Source organism: Hipposideros armiger, unplaced genomic scaffold, assembly GCF_001890085.2.
Source record: "Hipposideros armiger isolate ML-2016 unplaced genomic scaffold, ASM189008v1 scaffold_324, whole genome shotgun sequence".
Classification (NCBI taxonomy): Eukaryota; Metazoa; Chordata; class Mammalia; order Chiroptera; family Hipposideridae; genus Hipposideros; species Hipposideros armiger.
Genome location: NW_017731674.1, coordinates 1,516,436 through 1,541,405, shown reverse-complemented (window position 1 = coordinate 1,541,405; position 24,970 = coordinate 1,516,436). Strand labels below are relative to the sequence as shown.

Here is a 24,970-nt window from a genome sequence, read left to right as displayed (position 1 = left end):
CGGCCCCCGGAGCGCCGTATATCTGCGGAGCGGGCGCGGGACGCCGAGCCGGAGCCGGGTGGACGCCGTCGCGCCGAGGTTAGTGAGAGGCCCCCACGGCCGCCGTCCCTGAGGGGCCGGGCGGACGCGGGCCCCGGTGACCGGTCGGGACCGTGGGCCGGGCCGGGGCCGGGCGGGCTGAGGGTCCAGGCGGCGGGCCGGTGCGGCCCGGGGCTGAGGCGAGTGTGGGACCAGGGGTGGGTCACACGGCTGCGGGGCGCCGCGCGTGGGAGGGGGCCCGGGCCCGGGGGGGACCCGGGGGCGCAGGTGGTCGCAGGCGCTGTCCGGCGGGCGAGTCGGGTGACAGGCGGCGGGCCGACGCCTGTGGGGACGTGGCAGCGGGACAGCCCACGTGGCCGTCTCGCCTGCCGGGCTCGGCCGCGGCCGCGGGGAGGGCCGGCGCCAGGTGCCGGCGAGCGGCGTGGCGCGTGCGGCCGGCGAGCGGGGCTTTCGGGGCGGCGCCAGGTGCGCTCGGGGGCTCCCCGGGCTGCGCCGCCCAGCGCCGGGGGCTCCGGGTGGGGCTCAGCCCCCACGCTCTTAGAGAAGCCGAGGGGCGCGCTGAAAATGTGGGGAGCAGATGGGAGGCGGCGGCCAGGAGCGGGGGGACGACCAGCCCCGCGCGCGGCCCCAGGGCCGCCGTGTAGACCGCAGTCGCGGTGCGGGCCGCGCCGTGGGGCCGTGGCCGCCTTCGCCAGGCCGCTGACGCCCCCCGAGCGCTGTCGCGTCTGCCGCAGTCTCCGGCTTTGCGGACTTCGGTTGTCAGAACAAAGCTCCTGGCTTCCCGCCCGCCTCGTGCGGAGCCGCCGGGAAACGGCCCTGCGTCCGGGGCGGGGAGGTGGGCACAGCGGCCCCGGAGCCGCAGGCACGCGCCCCTTGTCCCACACTGCGGCGGGCCGGCTGCCGGGGGGCGGGCTGCGCGTCGCGGGATGAGCACAGGCGCCCTGGCGGGTCGCGGAGCTCCCGGCCCAGGCGCAGGCGCAGGCTCAGGCTTCCACCTGCCCGATTTGCGCGGATTCTTTTTCTCAGCATCTGAAGGTGCGTAGGTGTCTGAAGACTCTTTAGGGGCAGTTTGATGCGCCTCTTAGACGACGATGTTGGCGTGTGTGTGTGAGTGCGCAGAGCCCTTTGCGCCGTGAGCTCTCTCTCGCGTGAGGGGGTGTGAGAAAGGCCGGGCGTGGTGGTCTTTTCACGAGGAGATGCGCACTCGGGAGCTGAGATGCTGTGACGGGAAGGACCAAGCCCTCAGCCCTCCTGCCGCCCGGTTGCCTGGCTCCCCGAAGCTGGGCAACGCGTCCCCCTCTCGAATGCTCCCCTAAAGCTGGGCAACGCGGCGGTGGAGGCCACACCTCTGGAAAGACCCCATTCCTTGGAAAACAGATGAACATAAACCTATCTCTCTCAGCTGCTTTTTTAAATGTGATGGATCTTTTTAAATAAAAAAACAATGGCGTCATAGCTCTTGAAACCTGCATCTATCAGTAGAGATGCCTTGGAATACCCGGATGAGCCCAGGCTTGGTCTGCTGGCCTCTTCGCTTCTGTATGTGTGCGTCCTAGGGGTCGCACTGAGTCCGTCACCTAATGCCGTGTCTCCCGATGGCCGCCGAGCTCTAGACGACTGCACTTGGGGCCGTGTCTTCAGCGTTTCTGTTAGGATGTCTAATACACACCTAAGGCTCACGTGACTGAAGGTGGAGGTTGGTTTCCCGCACTCTGCACACATCCGTAGGTCTGGGCCTGTCCCGCACGTCCCCACCCCAGGACCTGGCACCACGGCTTGGAGTCATCTTCGCTGGACTCCACACTGACTCCGGGACCTGACCCGCTAGGGCCGCGCTAGGAGCCCAGCTTCCGCTCGCGCTGAGCCACCGTGATTGCCCCTCGACTGCCTGGCAGCTCTCTAACGGTCTGCTGGCTTCCGCCTTGCCCTTCAGCACGCAGCGGCGGAGTGACCCTTGGAAACCTAGATCAGACCGCGACTCTCCCACGCTCCAAACCCCCCAGTGTCTCCCAAGCCCCAGAGTCCTTACCTTGACCGGAAGGCCCTGCTCATGTGGCCTCTGTCACTTCTCCAGCCTCATTTCCAGTCACTCTTTGCTCTGGGCACCTGCTCCAGCCGCACCAACCTTCGTGCTCTCCCTCATGCTGTCCCTCCGACAGCCACGCACCTGCCTGTGCCGGGGCCTCTGCACTGGCAGCTCCTCCCCCAGGTGTTAGCCTCGCTCAGGTGTATCTGCAAGTGTCCCACAGGCGTGCCAGGCCTCTCCAGCTGCAGTGCCGGCCGGCCCCCTTTGCTCTCCGTAGCACATGTCTTGCCACGCTGCCTGGCGTTTTCTCTAACCGTCTGTCTCCCTCACTGTTGTGTCGGCCTGCACGCGGCTGCTTTGCTTGCTGCTGTGTCTCTTATCTCCTAGATAAGCACCTGGCAGACAGTAGGTGCTCATTAAATGTTTGTGGCGTGTATGCATGGCACATGAAAGTTAAACAGTTTTTCTTCTAAAATTGTCTTGTAGTGTGTCTTTGCATATTAAAAGGGAACTTTTAGCAGTAACCTGTTCATATATGTAAGCGAGAAGGGTGCTGCAGGCCCGTCGTCTTTCATTCAGCAGAAAGAGCAGTACTGATAACAGCCTCACCCACGGGCTTTTGCTGCCTACTCTGAATATGGTGCCCTGCTCCTTAAACACATGTATTCACTTGAACCATTTTTCATACTGTCCCACTGGCTGCAGCTGATAAGGGAGGTGCTGTTTGCTTTGATCTGCCCTGACCACTCGAGGCAACGTGGCTGCGTCCTTGGCACTGACCTTCCCTGTCCTTGATGTCTGAGCTAAGCAGTTACAGTGTAGTGCCAATTCTTCACACAGTTTATCCTTTCTTATTTCCTCTGCAGCTGACCTGGTTCAGACCTGCACCAGGTTTGTCATACCTGCAGTTGTCGTTTGACTCGCTTTCCTGCTCCTCTTTGTCCTGCCTGCAACCTGTTTCAGGCCACTGCTCCTTTCTTTCATCCCTGAAGCTCGGGGGCACTGCCTGTGTAGAAACCTGCTGTGGGCTTCCTGTGACTCACTGTGCTGGTCTCAATTCCTCAATTTCTCAGGCTCTTCACAGTTTAGTCCGACCCTCCTTCTGCATAAAACTTCCACTTCCTCACTGCTCTAAGTCCCGCACCTGCCTTCAGGTAGCCACCAGCATGCCTGCTTCCTAGTCTTATCTGTGTGATCTGCTCAGCCCTGGAGGCGCAGCTGTGTGTGCTGCTATGTGAGCTTTCGTTTCTCTGGATTAAGTAGGTTAAGTATTCCCTCATTCCCTTGGTTTCTAGTATTGTGCACTCTAACATTTTGCTGTATTATCACGAACGCTCTTAAAAACGCTGTCTCACCCATGGACTTTTCTGAGTGTATTGCTTGTCCCTTTGGAGCCCAATTCTTAGTAAAGACAATGGACATGTTATCACTTCTCTGTAGAAGTTGCTATTGAAACAAAATGTGTCTTTCATGATTATAGGTGGTCCTATCTTCTCGAGTTCTGTGGTAGCATGAATACAATAGGGTTACTTCCATCATTAGAGATAAAAGGAGAACAGTTGGAATATTAAGCTGTGAGCTGCACCCTCAGGGGAGCTCAGTGGTCAGAGCGATGGCACCGAGGCACCGAGGCAGCGTGTGAGTGGGTTCAGACTGCCTGGGCTCCCGTCCCAGCTCTGCTGACTTGCAGGAATGGCGATGATAGTACTTGTGTCATCCGGTTGTTGACACTGGATGAGACCGTGTGGGTAAGGCACTGAGTGAAGTGCCGGCAGGCATCACCATTAGTGCTGTCTTACAAGTGCCGCAACAGAAAGGCGCAAGATCCCATCTTAACCTCAAGTTCTTTTTTTTTTTTTTTAAGCTGAGCCATCCTGCCATCAATTGGCAGCTCAGTGGCAACTCAGCTCGGGCTGAATCGAACCGGTGACCCTGTTGCTTAGAGCTTGCACTCTTTATTTTTATTTTTTTTTAGCTGAGCCATCCTGCCACCTGTTGGCAGCTCAGCGGCAGCTCAGCTTGGGCCGGACTTGAACCGCTGTTGCTAAGAGCTCAAACCTTTGAGCAAGCTCTTAACCAACTGAGCCACTCGGCTGGCCCAACGTCAAGTTCTTTAATGTACTTTTAGCAGGAAGATTCATCCGGTTTCCAGGTTGGACTTTGACCCGCTATTGATTCTGTTTCTCTTGTAGGTTTGTGGCTGCCACCCTGTTTCCTCAAAGCGTGGCTCGCAGGGCATGATGAACGTCCATGAGCTCCGAGGCAGGCTGTCCAAAGCTGGGCAGGAGCATCTGCTGCAGTTCTGGACGGAGCTGGAGGAAGCCCAGCAGGTGGAGCTCTATGCAGAGCTGGACGCCATGAACTTGGAGGAGCTGAACGTCTTTTTTCAGAAGGCCACTGCAGGGTTTAGCCGGCCTCAGCCAGACAGCGTGGACGCACGCATGGAGCCTGTCCCTCGGGAGGTGCTGGGCAGTGCTACCCGGGACCAAGACCAGCTCCAGGCCTGGGAGAGCGAAGGTACTGAGCTGTGAGCGTTCGTCCTCAGGTTTATGAGGACGCGCTCAATGTTAGTCACTCACCCATGACTCTGTACTGCCTTCCACCAGGGGACCGATCAGGACGTGACGGGGCGTTTGACTGAAACCTCTGCAGTGTCTCCCATTGCTGGTCCCTCCCTTCTCTTTCATCTCTGCTGCCCAATTCAAACCCCTTCTCATGCCTGCCTTAAATTGCCTCTTGTCTTTTTCCTTCTTCAGTTTTCACCTTGCAAGGCCATGTCCTGGGGCTGTGCTGGGCAGGCTCCTCCCCTGGGCACTTGCACCCGCTCTTGAAGCTACACCGGCCACACCTGTTGTTTGATCCATTACCTTGTCTTCAGTGTCCCCAGTCGGGTCCTTTGTTTGTGCTTTTCTTCCATCCCACCTTATAATAAGATTCGTTGTGTTGTCTGCATAGTGGCATTGTAAACCCTTAACGGGCAGCCCATGACCTGCTGGCCGTGTGTGTCACATGGCGTTTAGAACAGGGCTTTGGGGTATAAGTAGGTTGATAATTGTTGAATTGCCCCAGCGCTACTGCTTCTAAAGCATGTCATAACATCTGTCCCCATAACTAATACTAGTGAATGCTTTTGAGAATGGCAGAGTGGCTCAGACGTCGCTTCTCTGGGGAGTGAGGCGCTGTGGCTGTTATCACCCACTGCTGCTCTGTGAGAAAAGGACGACTAAATCCTGCAGGCCTGGCCCCTGGGTGTGTGTATGTGCTCCTGTCAAACCCAGGCCTTGGGTCCTCGACTGGAGAATGGAAAGATTGGACTAACTCTCTCTGTCCTTTTAAAACATTACTTTATTGCAAAAATAATACCGAATAACAGGACTCTCTAGAGCAGTGGTTCTCAACCTTCCTAATGCTGCGACCCCTTAATACAGTTTCTCATGTTGTGGTGACCCCCAACCATAAAATTATTTTCGTTGCTACTCTATAACTGTAATTTTGCTACCGTTATGAATCGTAATGTAAATATCTTTTTGTTTTCTGATGGTCTTAGGCGACCCCTGTGAAAGGGTCGTTCGACCCCCAAAGGGGGTCGCGATCCACAGATTGAGAACCGCTGCTCTAGAGAAACGGCCATGACTTCACCAAATCGGTCCTTGTTTGCCCCCGTGACCACCGAGTACTTGGTTATATACATGTTTGCGTTCATCGATGTGCGGTGATATTGTAGCTACAATCTTAGTGACTATGTTTGTGCCACACCATGGCTGTTTTAGTTTGTCTTCCATTCTTTGGCACCCCCTGTTCCCCTAACCCCCCAAAAAAGAAAGGTAACCACCATTATCAACCTTCTGTACACTGCTTCTTATCTTTCTCTGGGCTTACAGATTTACTGAGTCGCAAACTGTGTTGCAAAGAGCCCTAGGGGTTCCACCCCCAGGCAGCTGTCAGTGTAGGGACAACCCCTTCCTCTCCACACTACAGGAGCAGTTCTGCTCACCCTGCTTTATGTATCTGACCTTTGCATGAGGTTTATTTAAAAGGGGCTGGGGATTAAAATACATTGAAAATAACCAGGTGATCTTCAAGGAGGGCCCTTTTAGCTCTGAGATGCTTGGTAGTGGCGAACCCAGCTTCTCTCATGGAACAGGACTCTGCCATGACACGGTGAGAGGGTGGCTTCCAGGTGGGGCCTTCTGAGCGGGCGGCTCTATTGGTCAGTGACCCCACTGCCTTTGGATTCCGTAATCCTTTCTCCTTCCCTGGGCTTCAGAAAGGCTGCCACTCCAACCCAAAGCACATAGGCCTGTTCTTACTCCCGAGTATCCCAGCTGCCAGCATTCCTCCTTGTGACGTTTTTTTGGGGAAGCCTTAGAATGAACGCCATGGAAACTCATAGCGTTGACCTGGTATCACAGCTCTCAAGGCTTTCTATAACCTGCGTCTTCTTTACGACCTTTATTTGTTGGCATCTGTGGAACTAGTCTACTTTTAGGACTTTTATTTAAACTAAAGACTGCCACTAGTACAACCAGCCACAGTACAAGAAGGTACAAAGCAAACTTCCTTTTGGCTTACTGTCAAGGGAACAGTTTGTGGCTTAAACAGCAGGGGCGGGGAAGGAACCTTTGTGACTGACATTGTATCTGTTTCACTCAGCCAGAAACTCCCATGTGTGCAAACTCCTAACACAGTGAGGTCTTTGCAGTAAGCTATCAAGGGGAGAGATGACCACTGTGAAGGTCAGGGCGCTGCATTTCGGATAGTGGGAGGGTCCTGGCGATTGTACGAAAGGGTGATTATATGCAATAGCATGGACTAGTTTTAAGAAGCTTTCAATAGATGTACACACCCACCTAACTACTGCCCTAATCAAAATATACAACATTTCCATCACCTCACAGAGTCCCCTTGTGTCATTTTGCAGGCAAATCCCCCAACCTCATTCAGCTGAGCTGGGCCTCACACCCAGGTCCTGACCTTGCAGCCTGGCCTAACTAACCATTGTGTGACACGGCTCTCCTAACTGAGGGTTTTTTCTTGACACTTACTGCATGGCGGCTTGCCGAGACTATTCGCATGCTCGCTGACTAATTATTTATTATTGATTAACTTATAGGCTGGAGGTAATTTAATAGCATCACCCTGAAGCCCAGATATCTTCCTTTGTCCTGTCTTTCTCCTGAGTCCGCCACATCTCATAAGTATTCAACTTGTAACACATTTGTAACATCTCTTGGCCTTTGCCTTCCAGTATTATCAGAAAAAAAGGATTCATTCATTAAAGTGTTATTATTTGTTGCTTGATGTTTGGTTGCATTATGTAAATATAATTTTTTAATAATAAAAATGTTTTTATTAACAAGACAGTCCTTTGTGACTGCATGGATTGCTTGTTCCTTATACAGGGGGGTGATCCTGCCACTCCGTGTGTGTATGAGAGTGTGTGTGTGTGTGTGTGTGGGTGTGTGTCTGTGTGTCTGTGCCTGTGTGTGATTTTAAAGTGTTGAATTGTAGAGGTTTTGTGATATCCGTGTTTCCTTTTCTAGGACTTTTCCAGATTTCTCAGAGCAAAGTGGCAGTTCTTCTCCTAGCTGGTGGGCAGGGGACGAGACTCGGCGTTGCCTATCCCAAGGGGATGTATGATGTCGGTTTGCCATCCCATAAGACACTTTTCCAGATTCAAGCAGAGCGCATCCTGAAGCTTCAGCAGTTGGCTGAAAAATATCATGGCAATAAGTGCGTGATTCCATGGTAAGCTACGTCTCCTGTGGGAGTGTCTGCACGTACACTGCTTTAAGATGCTCACAATGCATATACGCTTTACCCGTAAGCAGGCGTGTTTCCTGTCGCTGATTTTCTTGGGAGCTGCAACCTACTGTGTATGTTAGAAGTACCGGTGTTATAGCTGGTAGGCGATCGCACTAGCCTTATGAGCAGCATTTTACATCCCTCTCTGAGGACCTTTGGGAGCTCGTGGGTCCTCTCAGTCCAGGAACTCGTATCCTGAAGTACCAGCTTATCCAGCCCCCACCCTCCCCAAGCTGAAAGCCCCGCTGGCTTCTGTGCTGTGGGCCTGACTTGGCTGTCAGCCAGCTCGCCCGCCGGGTTCTCTCCAAAGCACAAAGATTATGGGAAATGCTGCTCTGCTTTTCAGAAGTTTTTGATTTCACTCTTCAGTGTCTCCCGGAGCAGCTTTGGCATTTAGCATGTGTGAGGTCCCCCAAGTCCCTAATCTTGTCATGTTGGCCCCATGTGACCAGCAAAGATTCTGCAGGTCTCTCTGTCCTTCTGCCTGGTCCAAGCCCAGACTCCCTACTGCTCGCCTGGACCCAAGTCCCAAACGCCCCCAGGACGAGGCAGCCATGTGTCCTCCGCTCCCCTCTGAAGGGGTCTCACTGCCTCGGATTTTAGTTCCAATCTGTGCTGCTCTGTAGCTTTGACACCTTTAAAGTAGGCTTTTTGCAGCTTCCCAGCTTTCCTAGGTCTTCTCCACACAAGTGTTGTCCTGCTCGTGAACTATGTTTTTCCATCTTGATTCCTTTGGCGACTTTGGAGGGACATCTGTGTTCTAAGTGGCCAACATTCAACTTCCAGCCCTGGCCTCCCGCTGTCATCTTGGATTTCCTTCTCTCTCCCCTCACAACTCAGGATTTCTATTTTTTCTTAGGCAGAGAAGTTTAGCCACTTCTTTTGTCATCTTCTAAGTCACACCAAGGTTCAAAATACCCAGGACAGTTTGTTAAACGGACAGCTATCTACTATGGTGGGAAAGTACACCACTTTATTTATTTATTCATCCAGCAGCTGTTGGTTGAGTGTCAGCTTTTAGGTGCTGCCAAATAGACAAAATCCCCATTCACCTGAAGATTATATCCCACGAAGGGCAAGGCTACTGCAGTCACCGATTGTGGTTTTCGGTGGAACTCTTTTCTCCTTTGCCACGCTGGCACGGGTTGGGTTTTTGTGACAACAGAGTGTAGTTGTACTTTTATGATTTTAAATGAAGGGTGAGCAGAGCCCAGATTGCATTTCAAAATTTTAATAAAAACCATGAGATCATTAGAATGTATTGCAGTTACCCTTTTCTTCCTATTTATTTAGAATAGGAATTTTTCATTTAAAACCTACTTTTTACAGAGTTCTCAGATGTTTACTAAGCTGCCTGTAGGCGCCCTTGCAGGAGGCGTGTTCAGTATTGTTCCATAACTTACTCGTGCACTGGGACAGTGGAGGTCGCAGAAGAACCGCCCCTCTGGTAGCAGCTAGTAATGCCTGTTCCCGGAAAGGGTGAAGGAAGCCAGCTGCTCGTGAAGTCTCCCGCTTAGGGAATAGGCATAGCATTTTTTGCCCTAATTCACGCAGCGCGGTTGCTTAGGAGGTGTACTTTTCTCTTGCAAGGTACATAATGACCAGCGGCAGAACAATGGGATCTACAGAGGAGTTCTTCACCAAGCACAAGTACTTCGGTTTAAGAAAAGAGAATGTAATCTTTTTCCAGCAGGGAATGCTACCAGCCATGACTTTCGATGGGAAGGTTATTCTGGAGGAGAAGCACAAGGTTTCTATGGCTCCAGGTTGGTGACTTGCTGTTGGTGGTGACCAGATGGGGCAGTAATGTCAATCATTAAATTTTGATTTTAATGTGGTGGTTTGGATATTACAAAATTAATATTAGATTTTTTTTTTTTTGCAATTTGGTGGTGATTTTTAAAAATGAAAATGCCCATGGGTGACATGGACTTGCGTTTATCCCTTTGTGGATGTGTGGCCTGGAGACGAGTTGGAGCGGCACTCATAGTACCTATTCTCTCTGCCCAGTATTTTATATCCAGCAGTACCCATGGCTGCATTGTTTATTGCAGAGAAAAAGGCCAATTAGCGTTCATCTATAGCATTACTTCTTAAATAGTGTTGGAATCATTGTTTGGAGGCATCGGATGACAAAGAGAAATCATTTCAGTAGGTTAGGTAAGAGAGCGAGAAGCACGCACTGCACATGTGGTGCCTTCAGGACCAATGATCTGCACATGCCAGGCGTGCGTGCCCGTGTGCACACTGCCGGTCCTGATCGGGCTGTGGGCGCCTGTGTGGCCACACACGGTGACCCTGCGTGTGGTCCCAACTCTGAGGATCAGCGGGTGGATAGATTCAGATGTCACCACTTGGAGTCACCACTTTGAGGAAAGGCTGCATGGAATGACCTACGGCACTAACAGTGGTGCTTTCCAGATGCAGGCATTTAGTTCATCTTAATTCTTTTTCTTTTACTTAGTTCTTTTGAATTAATGGAAGAATTCACTCTTTTTAGCTCTATTTTGTGAAGTTGTCTGATTTTCTGTCATTGTTTAACCTGTGGCTGAGATTGTGATTGGTACAGAGTGCTCATGTGTCTTTGTAGTTGAGATGGGAGAAACTGGCAGCATTAGGGCTGGAATGCAAAGCCAGCGTGAGTCATATAGGTGTTAATAAGACTTGGGGTGTGTGAAATAACCATTGCATGATAAATAATTGTATATTCCACAATATGCTGCAGGGTAAATTGTGACAAGGGCAGAGTTCAGAAGGAAAGTACAGGCTTGGGGCTGGCTTGCCCTGCAGTCCTAAGGCGTTGTCTGGATTCTTAGTTAAGTTCCCTCCAGAGTCATGCAGTATGATGTTCCGACACTGGAACCTTTCCTACGGGATGTCCTGTGTCTGTGGCCCACGCAGAGCGGCCTGTGGGTTCATGCCATGTGGGTCCTGGTGTGCTACTTACTAAGGGGCTGTTTGACTTGCAGATGGGAACGGCGGACTGTATCGGGCCCTGGCTGCCCAGAACATTGTGCAGGACATGGAGCGCAGGGGCGTGGGGAGCGTCCACGTCTACTGCGTGGACAACATCCTGGTGCGCGTGGCAGACCCCCGCTTCATCGGCTTCTGCATTCAGAAAGGAGCGGACTGTGGGGCTAAGGTGAGGCCTTTCCTGTGACGCTGTGGCCCCCTGTGGTTTTCTCTGTCAGGACGTGCACCCAGCAGGCAGACTGGCTGTACTCACCCCTCTTCACTCATCCTCAAAGTTACTCAACTAACTAGCCCACACGCACTCTTCTCCTTAAATTGAACATTTGATTCTGGAAGGAATGTGTGCTCGTCCATCACAAGTCAGTCTAAAAGACGTGAGGGTGACGTGTAAGCCCCTGGGAAAGGGACGGCCAGCACTAGGCCTGGGGTGGGTCCATTCACCTGAGCCGCATTTGACCCAAGCCCCCACTTTCTTCCTCTGACGGAGTTACCGGAGTAGTAAGTACGGGAAATATGGCAGAAATAGCACATTTAGATTTCAGCAAAGGATTGGACAAGGTGCCGTATGATAGTCTCTTGAGTGAGATAGAAATAGGCAGATTGGGGATAAGGGCGGTGGGGGAGACTGATAGTCGCTTGAAGGACCACAAACATACTGAAGTTAATTAAGAAGGAGGGAGGTTTGCGATGCCGTATGTTCGTGGCATCGTTCCTTTCAGCCTTATTTTGGTTGTGTATGTGATGACAGAGGAGACGTGCCTTTCTGGTAATGAACAAAACATCTAATATATCTAGGAATCTAATAGACAGCAAATGTGAAAGACCCTGAAAACACATTGGAAGGTTTTAAAATATTAATACAAATATTACTTTCATGGAAATCTATAAAGGTATCACTTCTCACCAAATTAAGGGATAGCACAATCCTGATCAAAGTCCCAAATGAGACTATTTTGGGACATTTGGGGACAAAATGATTGTACAGTTTAGAGTAAACATGTGAAGATGGCCAGGAAAATGTTGAAAAAGATGATAAGCAGGGAAGAGGGTTGGAAACAATCTATCAGATGTTAAAATGGATTGTAAATGAAAAGTAACTAGGAGTGTAGTGTTGAAACTAGGATTGAATGACAGATTAATGGGACAAAATAGATGAGTCAGAAACCAGTCCATGTGTGTATAAGAATGCACTGTGTAAGCACATGGTGTTTGTTTCAAGTCAGTGGGGGAAGTGAATGAGATAACAAGCTAAAAATAAAGTAAGATCTCTCTTTCAAAACTCATTCCAAAATCAATTTCAAATAGATTTTGAAAAAAAAGTTAAATATAAAAAAATCCACTGGGTGCTAGAAGAAAGTGTAGAATAATTTTGTAATATCGACATGAAGGGAAGACCTTCCTGCCAAAAGCGAAAACCATATAAGCAGCTGACAAAATAGAAGTCAGACTACGTATAAATTTGAAATATCTGGATTGAAAAAGAAGACCTGCCCTAACAGACATGCCATATCCTTGGTTGGAGGTTTTCTATTACAAAAATGTCATTTCTCTCAAAATCTATCTATAAATCTGCTGCAAAGTCATAGACAGAAGCTGCAGCCTGAAATTCACCAGTATGAGGTTTGAGAGAGTCAGCTGGTAGAAGGGCTGGGACTCCTCCTTAGATGGAAATGGAAGAGTTAGTTTAGTTCGTGTGTTAAAGACTCTGTGTGTCCCAGTCTCTGAGTTTCTGTCCTGTAAACAGATACAGTGGAGACACGGATTAAACTGTAAGTAGCTACTAAGCTCTAAAAAACAAACAAAACAGTGTCTTTCTGACTTCATTCCATTTGATGTCACCCTTTTGTCTAAAACAGAAACTGAAATGTCACTGTTCTGACTTCAGAACCATTTTAAGTTCTCTGTGATCAGAGAACGTGGAACCTGAAGGTGCTTGGAGACTGTCTGGCCCCTTTGGTCTCAGACCTGAGCCCCCCGAGCCCCAGGACTAAGTCAGTTCCCGGCTCGAGGCCCTTCATCACATTGTGAGCCAGGATTAGGATTCACATTTCCAACGTGTAGTTTCAGAACCATCACATTGTAAAACCAGGCTCTACAGTAATTACGTTTTTGCTGGTAGCTCAGAAACTTTAGATTGGCGTGCCAACTCTTCTGAGTGTACTTACCGTGCAGAGATGCACGTGTAACCAGGCCCCCTTCCCCACGGCCCGTGGGGCCTCCAGGACAAGCCGGCCTTTCGTCCTGCCTGGTTCTGTCTGGCACAAAACGCAGCAGTCATCAATGATGAATAAATAAATATTCAGGAGGAACCGACATGTGACCAGACTGGTGTTTGTTAGAACTCCCAGAAATGTCAGGAACCATTGATGAAATCTGTCCTCCCACCCTTTTTATTTTAACAAAATCAAGGTATTAAAATATATTTTTAAAAGCACCTATGTTTGGGAGTGATTCATAGTGTGGTGGTGGAATTCTTTGCAGTGCTTATTAGAATAGGCTCCTGTCTTGGTGAATTAGGTTTTTAATGGAGTGAGAGCCTTGAGAAAAGACCAAAGCATGCAGAGGTTTGCAGAGGACAGAGCTGAACAGGGCAGGAACCACTGCGAGTTAGAGGTCATTTCATAGGCAGTTACAGTAAGCTGGAGGGTAAGGTTTTACTTCCAATGCAGCTTTCAGGATTTTACTTGTGGATCCTTGAGGAAACCCCTTACTCTGCTGTCTCTTTTCTGTGTAATATAAATGGACCTCCAAGCTTACGCAGTTTACAGATGCTTTCTTTTGTCATCTAGACTTTTATAATATTTGGAGGTTAATAGTTGTCACAGAAGTAAACCCTCCCCAGCAGATTGACACTTGGCAGATGTACAATGTGAATGTGCTTATTTTTATTTTCCATGGCTGATCGGGGATAGGGTATACGAGTATAGAGGTAACTGGACAATAAACCCTGTGTGTGTGTTTGCTTTGTGAAAAATTGGGGATGAGAGGAATTGATTCCGAATTCCCTGTGTCATAGACACCCACGGTAGAGTCCAAAGAGACAGTGGCTGGTGGATAGCTCGCCGAGAACTGCAGAGGCCCACGCTGGTTTAAACCGTGTGGCTGTGGTCTGTTTCCCTCCAGGTTAATCCCTCTCCTTGGGAGGAAGTTTCTTTTCATTGAATACTGGGCTCCTTTCAGGTGGCACACAGTGAAAGCAGAGCAGGCTCACGGAGCCGCAGCGCCCCTGCCTGGGCTGGCCCGCGGGCCATGTCCACGAGGCTCCCCGTGGCGGCTTCTGCTGTCAGCAGGACTGCTGCTGGCTGGGCTGGTTTTAAGTGATCAGTTGCTGAAGAAAGTTCTAACTTTATGGATACTATTTCATGCACATTTAAGATAGACTTTTCACACTGGGCACAGATTTTTTCAAATCTTGGAAGCATACTGAGCTGTTCATTGAACAGGGCAAACAAGACAATATCTTCAGACACTTCTTGTTTGACTCTCTGTTGGATATCGTCCCCTCTGATCCCTGACCAGCTATTGCTGCGTTGCACAAGCTCTTCCACAGTTTCTTCTAAACAGTGGAAGTGAGTTGTGTGGGGCTGGGGGCAGGGTAGCAGAGAACTGGTGAGGTTTTTAAAAACTTGAATGCTCTTTCGTTTTCCCTCTGGTTTTGATCCACCTTTCTCTTGGCCCCCACCTGCCCAGACCCGTTGATAGATGATCAGATCACTGGTTTTCAAACTTTTTAAAGCACAGGCTCTGTACCTTCACACAAGACCTAGCGTGCAAACCAGATAAATATGGGGGTGGGGGGACCTTTTCTGCCTGACGGTGGAGTGGGAGCCCAATGACCCGCCTGCTCTGTCCTCTGACTCCATCCCGTCCCTGAAAAACAAGAGATGTGCTGTATCCGTGAGTGAAGAATGACAGAAACATCCTTTTCAATGAAATAATGGTTTGGGCAGTAGAAAGTGAGAGGCGAATGCCTTACATTTTTGTCTTTGAATCCCAGAGAAATTTCATTTCCTTTATTCAGGAAGTAGTGGAGTGTGGTTAAGGATACATTCAATAATCAAACAGGAGGCCTCTGAGGGATGCGGACGCCTCATCTAACTGTTCCCTGTCCAGAGGCGACACCTTTGGGCTCCCTGTCTGATGGACTTTCCACCCCAGGTGCAGTCAGGTGATAAACAGGAAGGAGGAGACTTACCTCATCCCCAGTCGGAAAGTTGTATTTCGCGAGTGTGAGGACGGATGGGCGGATGTCTGACATTAGACGGCTCTTGACTCTATGCCTTAGAGCAGTGCCAGCATGGCTGTGGCTGTGGCCGTGGCGGTGCCGATGGCCAGTGCAGCGCTTGTTCTCCTCACTGCCCCTCCCGTGTGTCTGGCGGCAGGTGGTGGAGAAGACGAACCCGACGGAGCCGGTGGGTGTGGTGTGCCGCGTGGACGGGGTGTACCAGGTGGTTGAGTACAGCGAGATTGCCTTGGCCACGGCGCAGAGGCGTGGCCCCGACGGCCGGCTGCTGTTCAGCGCCGGCAACATCGCCAACCACTTCTTCACCGTGCCGTTCCTGCGAGACGTGGTCAGGTACGGGGACGGGCTAAGGGTGTCTCCTCACTGTCAGGCGGAGTCAGCCAGTCATGCAGAATTCCCTTCTGCCCCGAGGTCATCTTCACCACATGGCAGCGTTTTGGTGGCAGTGCTTAGTGAGCGGCATCACCGGACAGGTTCGTGGGTCCCGTCCCCAGTTGCGGGCTGGGGTGCACAGCGTGCCCCTTTCCTGGCCTCCCCTCCCGGCAGCTGTGCTGGGTCTGCCGAGGCAAAGCTCACCGGTGAAACTCCCTCCCTGCTGCAGCTGGAAACATAGGCACAGATGTGCCCCCCGCTGCACAGTCCGAGCTTAAGGAGGCCGCTGTTGGCCGCCTGCAGTGTAGAGGAGCTGCTTACACAGTGTAACTCAGTGGTTCCCAGACGCACCTCCAGGAAGAGTGCGTCAGAGTGAAGAGAAGGAACCGGAGAGAGAGCTGGGTGGGATCCAGCAGGGCAGCGCCCCGAGGGAAAGCAAGCTGTTTTACCCCACGCGTTGTGACCTGGAGGACAGCCTCACGGTCTGGCTCTGCCCCCGACAGCTGCTGGGCTTTGAGGTGGCTGTTTCCACAGTCACTCAGCTTCACTGTAGAAAGCGACTCCAGCCCCCAAGTACTTCCCGTCCACGTTGCTGTTTGCAGCTGTATCCATCCTTCCGCAGTAACTAGTAATCGTCATCTTTTCACCTCAGACGTACAGGGGCCTCGGCTGGGAATGTTGGGCAAAGAGTAGAATGTTCTGTACAGGACATGGAGTTCTGGGCGAGCCACTGGTGTGAGCTGTATGCGTGTGCTTTAATGAGGACATCTTTACTTGATTGTTTAATATAAGGAAATGAACAGGGGAATCTGCCTGTCGGCTGTTAGATCTGACCCGAAACAAGCCCAACACTCTTCGCTTTAAGGACTGGGACCTGAGTCCTGCTTGTGCAGCGTCGGCTCCTGGGGTTTCTGTTTGGAAGCTAACTCTCTCTCGCTGTCTTGCTCTCACTCAGGGTGCATGAGCCCCAGTTACTGCACCACGTGGCTCAGAAGAAGATCCCGTGTGTGGGTCCCCAGGGGCAGCGGGTCAAGCCGGACAAGCCGAACGGGATAAAGATGGAGAAGTTTGTCTTTGACATCTTCCAGTTTGCCAAGTATGTCCCTCACCATACCTGTGATGCTGTTTTTCACCCGCAGGCAGTACCGCACGTGCCGGCGAGCGTCCGGCCCGAGCCATTACCACTGGGCCATGCGGAGCCTCCAAGGACGCTTCTGCATGCCCGTCAGCTCACTGGTCAGCTCTCTTTAAGCTGTTGTCACTTACTTGGGCTGAGTGACTAGGAATGTTAGGTGGGCTGGCCCACGTGTGTGGGTGCCTTACAGACCTGTGAGGAAGGGTTTCAGGGAACCTGTGTTTACATTACACTGCTGTCTGTGGAAGGGCACACTTGATATTGAGATGTGTGTATCAGAATTTGACCAGCATTAAAACGCAGAAGATAAACCAGCTGTCGAAGATTAATATTCCCATATGGATTTCTAAATCGTCTTTTTTTTTTTCCAGAACAGATGCTAGTGTGATCTTTTGCATTAAGGTTTTTGGTCTTTCTGACCTAAGAAAGTGTCCTAGAGTTGGGGGGGACGTGCTCTCTCACTTGCATGGTGAGGAACTCCGACTCTGTACAGCATTCCCTCTCTCTTGTCCATTTCGGGGGGCTGAAGGAGCCTGCCGCTGCAGAGCCAGGGCTTAGCTGTGGAGCAGGAGACGTGGGTGCAGTCTCATGTCATAATCAGCGTCTGTCCTGTTCTGCTCTAGGAAGTTTGTGGTGTACGAAGTGCTACGGGAAGATGAGTTCTCCCCGCTGAAGAATGCGGACAGCCAGAGCGGCAAGGACAACCCCACGACCGCCAGGCACGCGCTCATGTCCCTGCACCACTGCTGGGTGCTCAACGCGGGCGGCCACTTCATCGACGAAAACGGCTCTCGCCTCCCAGCCATTCCCCGGTAAGCCCGCAGCTCCCTCTGCCCTCTGCTGTATTCCTGGGTGGTTTTCACAAAGTTGAGCACTGACGTGGGCGGTTCCTGACGTGAACTCGTGACAGCCTTGCCGTTGCAAGGAGAGCCGTGGCTTCACCTCCTCGTAAACAGGAGGCTCTGAAATCTCTTGGTTTTCGGCTCCATCTCCACAGAGTCAGTCAAATGGCTCGTCCTGAGTGATGGTCAGAGGGCATTCTTTTGGAGTGCCGTGTGGTTTGAGCCTGCCAGCCGCACACTGCGCCACAGGGCGGGAGCTTGGTTGACACTGCCCGTGTCTGTGGCCTCACCGTAAGTGCCGCCTGTTAGACCCCAAGTCCCCGCCACCTGCAAGCTATCTACTAGACACAGCATCACTGAGGGGGGTACCAGGAAGGGTGGGAATGCTATGCACACCCCCCGATACTCACACTTCAGAAATGTACTTGGAATTTACAGGTTCAAAAAAGAGGGTACTTACAGCTATTTAAATCTGAGATAAAGCACTTTGAACTAAACCTTAGATTTTGTGATAAAACCTTCACTGGCACCTAGAACTCCCCTGTCTGAATCATTTGATGTTTCTGTACTTGAGTGAAAAACACTCTGCTGAGGGATAGGATGGCTGGCTGGAGAAAATGCACGGAAGCACCCAGAGCCCTGCTGAGAGTTAGAACCCAGGCCCTTGGGCTTCCTGGCCTGCACTGTGTTTTTACAGCAGGAGCAGCGGTAAGCTGACTCGCCATCCAGGGCACTTCCAGGCCCTGCCGTGTCGGCACGCTTGCTTGGTGGCATGTCAGTGTCCTCATGCTTCATCTTTTTGGCCATTGAGTTTGTTTGTTTGTTTTGACCCCTCAGATCTTTGCCAGTTTATAATTTTCCATAAATACATGCCTTTCAGTCACATATATTTTGCAGTTTCACTTCATTGTTACTGTTTGGTTTGTTTCCATTCCCATTAATGCTTATTTATTCCTACATAGCAGTGCTGCAAATGGAAAGTCAGAGACCATCACAGCTGATGTCAATTACAAGTAAATATCCCAGCTGCCTGCCATGCATGGTGACGGGCTGTGCTTCCCTCTACTAACTGGCCTGTAGCCTAGTGCTCTGCCTTTTGGTGGTCTGGGGGCGGATATGTGAAGCTTTGGTGGGGGCACACTGCTTACTTGGTGGCAGGTATCTGTCTGGATGACACTAACTCAGCATCTCTGTGCATGCTGGAAACGGGAACATGCTTACTAAGAACCCGACCACAGGGCTCTGAGCCTGCGGCGACAGGCAAGGGACAGGTAAGACCTCCAGCAGGTCACCGGCAGGAAGCAAAGTGGATCCTTGGGATCCCTGGTCACCCCTCAGCACAGAGGTCGCGTTCTGCAGGTGTGTCTTACTGGATCGGGTGTGTGCTCCCAGTGGGAAGGCTCGGAATATGATGGGAACTGTGCTTTTGGGTATTCTCATGCTCGCAGTCCTCCTGTTGGTCTCTGGGTGTTATTTTCGTCAGCTCTCCTGCTCCTAAAGAGAATATCTTTTGTCTTAACGGCAGATCGTTTTTAGTGGGAAGTAGCATGTGCCCTCTCGTCTGGGTATGGACAGAGTCTGAAGAAGCCATCAATTTGATGGCTAAAGAGACAGCTTCCTACTTTTGTTACAGTTGAAAAGTTGTTGGGTTTAGCGTGAATTCTAAGTTTCAGATAACTGGGGACATGTGCACGGGGTAAAGGGGCTGGAGACGGGAGTTGCCGCAGGAAGGCTGTTTCATCTGTGTGTTTTCCTGTGCCATTCATCTCTGCTCTGTGAACACAGCTCCCCGTGATGTCAGTGGTTCTGGGATGTGGCCCTGGATGACAGGAAGGGGACTCACAGATCTGCTGGTTTCATCCAGGGGCCATAGACGACCGTTGCCCCTCATGCCATGAGGACTGGGCTGCAGACCCACCCGTTGTCACTTTCTGTCCCTTTCATCATTTTGAATATGTGGACGCAAGCTGCTTTTATGATTTAAGACATAAAAATTTGACCCTAGATTTCCTTCTCATTGAATCACAGTTTGTAACCTAAAAAGTGAAAGTTTCTTAAATATACACCTGAAAACAACCTCCAGCTATCTCAGTCAAGATACAGAAGTTTTAAACAGTTCTTACTGAAGTTTTTTAGTGCTTTTCTCCCCACTTACTTCATTTTAGCCATTTGTAGAATAATTAAACTGAAATCAGAGTTTGTCCCCACATGGGATCATGGACTTAGAAATAGTTTCTGCTGAAATCCTAAAGGACGCCCTCGGAAAGTGGAGACGTTACTAGAAGTGAGAAGTGAAAAGGAGGGAAGAGATGGCTTGGGGATACCCTGAAAGAATGGACGCAAGATGCTGAGTTTTGACAAAACGACCGTACTTTCATTTTTCACCTCCTGAACAGTATCAGCTGCCAGGAGTAAGCCAGGCTGAAGCCCTGGGCAGTGGTGGCGTCCGGACAACTTGCCTGCTCCTGACATTCAACGTCTGGTGACGGGAGTGCCTGTCCTTCCTTCTCCAGGGACCTGGCGTTTTTCCTTAAAGCCAACTGTCCTCGTTTCTTGGGGTATCTTGGTGGTGTTCAGGCCAGCTGTGTGTTCCTGGGTTCAAAACCACCTCTGATCCTGGTGCCCCAAATCGCCCAGGGCTCCCGGTGGGGTGGGCTCTGTACCATCTTCGCAGTGGAGTGGACTTCATTTCCCATTGGGCCTAATATGACTCTGACCCTCCCTAGGGCATCTGGACCAGGTCTCTTGAGCTCTGCTGATAGAACCTGACACACCTGGGGAGATGTGTGCCCGTCTTTTAATGCATCTTTTCTCTGCCTCGGTCTGTCATACGTCCCCCCTCACAGACCTGTAGGCGCTGTTAGTGTGCCAGGTGCTGACACAGCTTCCACAGGACAAACAAGTCATTTCTTACAGCCTGCTGGGGGTTCACAGTGCCCGTCACATAACCAGGCAGTGTGTGGTATAAATAATGATCACCCGAAGAGGCACTGGCTCAGCAAATGTCTGATCCATTTGTTACTTTTTGCATCGTACATGCATGAAGGCACTGACTGTGAGCTAGTGGTCACTGCAAGGTTGGGGCTTGAGCGAAACCTTAGAGGATGGGTATGATTTGGGCATCAAGGGGACCACATTGTAGTAGGAGTTGGAATGAACAGAGAGAGTGACTGGTCCGGTTTTGAGTGGGAAGTGGCCGAATAAGTCACTTGGCGTAGGCCATGCACAGAGCACCTTGAGAGCTGCCGAATGGTTCTGTTTAGAGGAAGGCTAGACATGGCTGAACTCAGGAGCCCCTGGCTTTACTGAGTCTGCTGTTGCTTCTGGCTTAGCAAAGGGGAGCTGTGGTTCAAGGCTGTGAGAGACTGAGGTTTTGCGTGCCCGTGTCCTGTTGGTAAACTTGTCGAAATGTGAAAGGCGCAGAGGCCTAAGGACTTTAAACATGTTTTGAAGACTCTTTGTTGATTGTTGTGTTAGGTCCTTTAGAAGCTCAGATTGTAGGAGGCTAAAACGTTGGTCATGACCTAACAGAAGCCATGCAGACTGCCTTGCCTGGGCATGGGTGCGTCCGCCTGAGCTCTTTAAAGGGACCTGGTGAGAGTGACAGGAGCACTTGGAAACACTGAGCAAATCTGCTAATCTTGGAAACTTGAGGGTACAGAAAAACATGTCTGGGAAGTAACCAACCTTGAGAACGGCACTGTCCAGTAGAACTTTCTGTAGTGAAGGAAACGTTTATCTGTGCTGTCCAGATGGGTGGTCATTAGCCATTTGTGGCTACAGAGCCCTGGAAATGTGGTTATTATGATTGGTGAACTGAGTTTTATAATTATAACTAATTTTAAAATTGTAATTAATTTAAGCCTAAGCTGCCACTCGTGGCCAGGGGCTCCCGTGTTGGGCGCTGCAGCTTCTGCGTGTCTGTCAGCAGCAGCGCCTCGCTGTCAGGGCTGCAGCGAAGATCAAAACGAAATGTGGAGGATTCAAAGCACCTTGCCACATGCCTGGACGTAGTGTATATTCAGTAAGCGGTCCCTCCTTTTATCACACTGAAACTTGGAAATGACCAAAGTATGATATCCATTAGTGGTAAGTGCATCAGTGGTGGCGAAGTGCTGACTCGTGGCACCTGCCCCAGGTAGTGTCTTTCTGACCGAGTCAAGTTCACGGTAACTTAATCCTCAGGAGTCAGTGATCGATGGCTAGGGCCCTCTGAGCAGGAGCACTTTGTGGTCAGCAGGCTTCGTGGAGGGGAGCGGTGCTCTGTGCTGTCATTGTGCCAAGTGACATGGGGAGCAGAGAGTCCTTAACGTGTGTGATTTTCCCTTAGCTTGAAGGACGCCAACGATGCACCGATCCAGTGTGAAATCTCCCCCCTCGTCTCCTATGCCGGAGAAGTGAGTTCACTTTGCTTTCCTGCTTTCTAACAGCGAGTTCTGGTATTGTTAAAGCTGCACTTAGAGGAGACGGGGGACTTCCGATGGCCCGGCCTGAGGAGCGCTTCTGGGGGACCAGCCCTCTGGGGGGCCAGCCCAGAAGCTGCACCTGCCCGGAATCTTTTTCCTGAGAATTGCTGTCACGGCTTTGCATCTGTCCCAGAAGTGGGTGACTTGGCACGAACACAATCATTACTGTTTAGTGCTTTTCACCTGTACATTGAAATGTGATGGGCTTTTAAAAAATGCAAAACAGCCTGGTTTTTTTTAGATAAACCATCTGAGTCTTTTTAGTGCAATATAATTTTCCTCTCAAAGAGTCTGTTTTGTTCATAGAGTTAGTGCTCGCACTTTTAAGGCCCAGGGAATGAGGGGTCCCCACTCTTTTAATATGTGATCTTTTTTCTGGAGGTCGCTGTCAGCATGCTCAGTTCTAGTGGCAAAGACAGCCCCACTTAGATAGCTAACTGTACTTGGCGATGATAATTTTAGGAAGAATTACGTTATCAGAATAGTTTTACTATTTTTATTGTTTGTTTTATGCTATCAGAAATAGCCCAGTTTAGAATAAATAGATTTCTGTTGACTGAAATTCTGCATCTGAACGTGACTTCTGGCATCCGTGCTATAAATCAGTGTTCCCGCCCCTGAGTCCAGCTATGTGTGGCTCGTGCTCGCTAGTTGTCTAATGGTGTTCCATCTCACCCCTTCTCTTAGGGAATAGAAAGTTACGTGGCAGGTAAAGAATTCCACGCACCTTTAATCATTGACGAGAATGGAGTCCATGAGCTGGTGAAGAACGGCCTATGAGCCCGACACGAGCTCCACGTCATGAAGATAGCTCTGCTTTCGCCACACCGCCCACCTGTGAGCCTCCAGGACGCCTCCTGGAGCAGCGCTGGATACCCACAGGCTCCGATTGCTTGTTGAACTCTCGTAATGACCACGTCCCCCAAGATCCAGGTGACAGGACTTCAGAAAGCATTTTTATGGTTCTCAACGCATTGAAGGTCTTATTTATATTTTTCAATTATATAATTGTTTTCCGAGCCAGCGAAAACAGTGGCCGTCCAGGAAGTTCCTACAGCTGGGGTACAGCCGGGTGTGCACCACCCCTGTGCTCAGAGCTGGAAGCAGCCCTTCACAGAGTTGTACATAGTAATCACATGCCGTTGTGCATATTGGAAGGTTTCTATGGTACTAGAAGTTTGTTTTATTTTATCAAAAAGTAAACTTTTTCAAGAAAATAATTGGAAGTAAAATAAACTTCTTGTCTCTGGAGTGTCATTTGTACCTTGAGGAATTTATTCCATTGGGAAAATATGAAACTTGGGAAAAACTTTGAGATGATGCAAAAAAAACCAAATCGACCCTTCTGGGTAATTGCAAAGTCAACGAGATTTTCAATGAATCTTTAACTTTGGACTTTACTCTCCTGTCACTTTATAACAGTGGCTCTCCACCAGAGATGGATTTGCCCCCCTCTGCAAACGGCCAGTCTGGAGACCTGGTTGTCACAGCTGAGAGGGTGGCATGTGAGTGCAGCATCTCAGGACTGGAGCAGGGTTCTGCCCACACCCGCCCGCATGCAGGAAGCCGCTGCGCAGGGGCCTGGCTCTCAGTGAGGGACCCCGCTCCTTACCATGGGGTGTCCTCTTCTGCCCCAATATTTGTGACACCTAGGGACTCAAAGAATAGAGTTTCTGCATTTTCCCAGGCAAGTTTATCACTGTTGTTCCAGGTTTGTCTGTCTGTCTGTCTGTTTTCAGCTAGAAGATTAAAGAAAGAGACTAAGGGTTTTTTTTTTTTTTTTTACACGTGGCCATTAGTTAGGGTTCTCTGTCTAAATGTAGTTTATGTGAAAATACTGAGCTTTATAAATACATAGCATATAGCATTTAAGTATTGACCAAAAGCATATAAAATTAGCATCTGGACAAATGAAAATTCCAAAAATTATGTCTAGAAAAGAGTAATACATTTTATTTTCCACTGACAAGTTGTCACAGGATGGAATGCCATGGGTGGGTCTTTTGTTCTGTAGAAGTAAAGCGTTTAAAGATCAGTTTTTTTAAAGATCGGATGATATTGATGTCTGCATTTATTTTTGTGCTAAGGCCTAAACAATGTGTTTAGCATATTTTCTGTTTTATTTCAATAACAGCCCAATTTTGCTATTGTTATCCATCGCATTTCTCAGAAAGATTTGTGAGGTTTGCATTCTCCGTCTGAACCAGCTCACCCGGTGTGAGGACAGACACGCAGCAATTCACACCTGAAGGGTATGCTTCCTGGACCTTCGTCCACTGTCCCCCCTCTCCCCCCGTCACTTAGACGACACCAGTAATGGCAGGGAAGGGGCTGGTGCAGCACTGATGGGAGAGGGCCGAGGTGGGACATGGGTGCCATCGGCTGTGGAAGTGTGGTGACAGCTTTGTGCTCCCTCACGAGCCCTTAATAAATAACTGCTCTATTCAGAAAATACAGAATTGGGTAAATATTTGTAAAAACAGGAGCCTGAATGGCTTGGCGGTGGGGTGGGCGCGTGTATGTGATAGCCAGCAGGCACCTCAGTTTGGTGGCAGTCCCCTGCCGTGTGGTGGTGACTCTGCTGATAATCCAGATGTGCTTGCATTATCTGAATATTTGACTTTTGGCTCTTAACTTCCCTCTTGCTTCTCAAAATTGATCTAGTTTTGGTGTCTGAAGAGGAGTTATTAGAGGTATCTACTGGGAGGTGAACAAAACGACTTGCATTTTTAATTTCTAGCCCTTCTGCCCCCGGGAGTTTGGGCAGTGATGGGTAATAAGGGATTTTCTTTCTGATCCTGGCTTACTGTCAGCTGCATTTGCTCATGATTCATCATGATGCAGTCAGATCTCAGCTGTCCAGGTAAAAAGAGGCGAGGAGACACGCCTCACCCAGGACAGTGACTAAAACACGAATCATTCATTTGGCCTGGAAATCTGTTTCTCTACTGAGGAGACTGAAGCTTTTGCAATTTACCGCCCTTCTTAGGATCCCAATGAGGAAAAACATGCTGGGAAGTGATGAGTGAATGAGTCAGCCGGGACGGCCGGGTACTTGTCACAGGAATA

At 50.1% G+C, this 24,970-nt stretch overlaps 2 protein-coding genes across 6 annotated transcripts in view; both read left to right on the top strand.

Annotated features, from left to right (window-relative positions):
- The first annotated feature begins 6 nt into the window (after positions 1-6).
- Positions 7-23,158, top strand: UAP1 (UDP-N-acetylglucosamine pyrophosphorylase 1). 4 transcript variants are annotated; one of them, XM_019660667.1, is made up of 11 exons: positions 7-78; positions 4,258-4,582; positions 7,609-7,813; positions 9,461-9,636; positions 10,840-11,012; positions 15,226-15,419; positions 16,414-16,554; positions 17,217-17,405; positions 18,401-18,448; positions 21,766-21,832; positions 22,589-23,158. In XM_019660667.1, exons 2-11 carry the CDS (start codon positions 4,303-4,305, stop codon positions 22,679-22,681), a joined length of 1,566 nt encoding a protein of 521 aa, XP_019516212.1. In that variant the 5' UTR covers positions 7-78; positions 4,258-4,302; the 3' UTR covers positions 22,682-23,158. The 4 variants fall into 4 exon arrangements, with proteins under 4 accessions (XP_019516212.1, XP_019516210.1, XP_019516214.1 ...); XM_019660665.1 differs by having other exon boundaries at positions 18,398-18,448; XM_019660669.1 differs by lacking the exon at positions 16,414-16,554 and having other exon boundaries at positions 18,398-18,448.
- A 546-nt stretch (positions 23,159-23,704) lies between these two features.
- Positions 23,705-24,970, top strand: part of DDR2 (discoidin domain receptor tyrosine kinase 2) — a 103,741-nt gene continuing 102,475 nt past the window's right edge. For both annotated transcript variants that reach the window (XM_019660656.1, XM_019660655.1), the window contains exon 1: positions 23,705-24,153. The gene's annotated coding sequence lies outside the window, so the exon portion shown is untranslated. The remainder of the gene's footprint in view (positions 24,154-24,970) is intronic.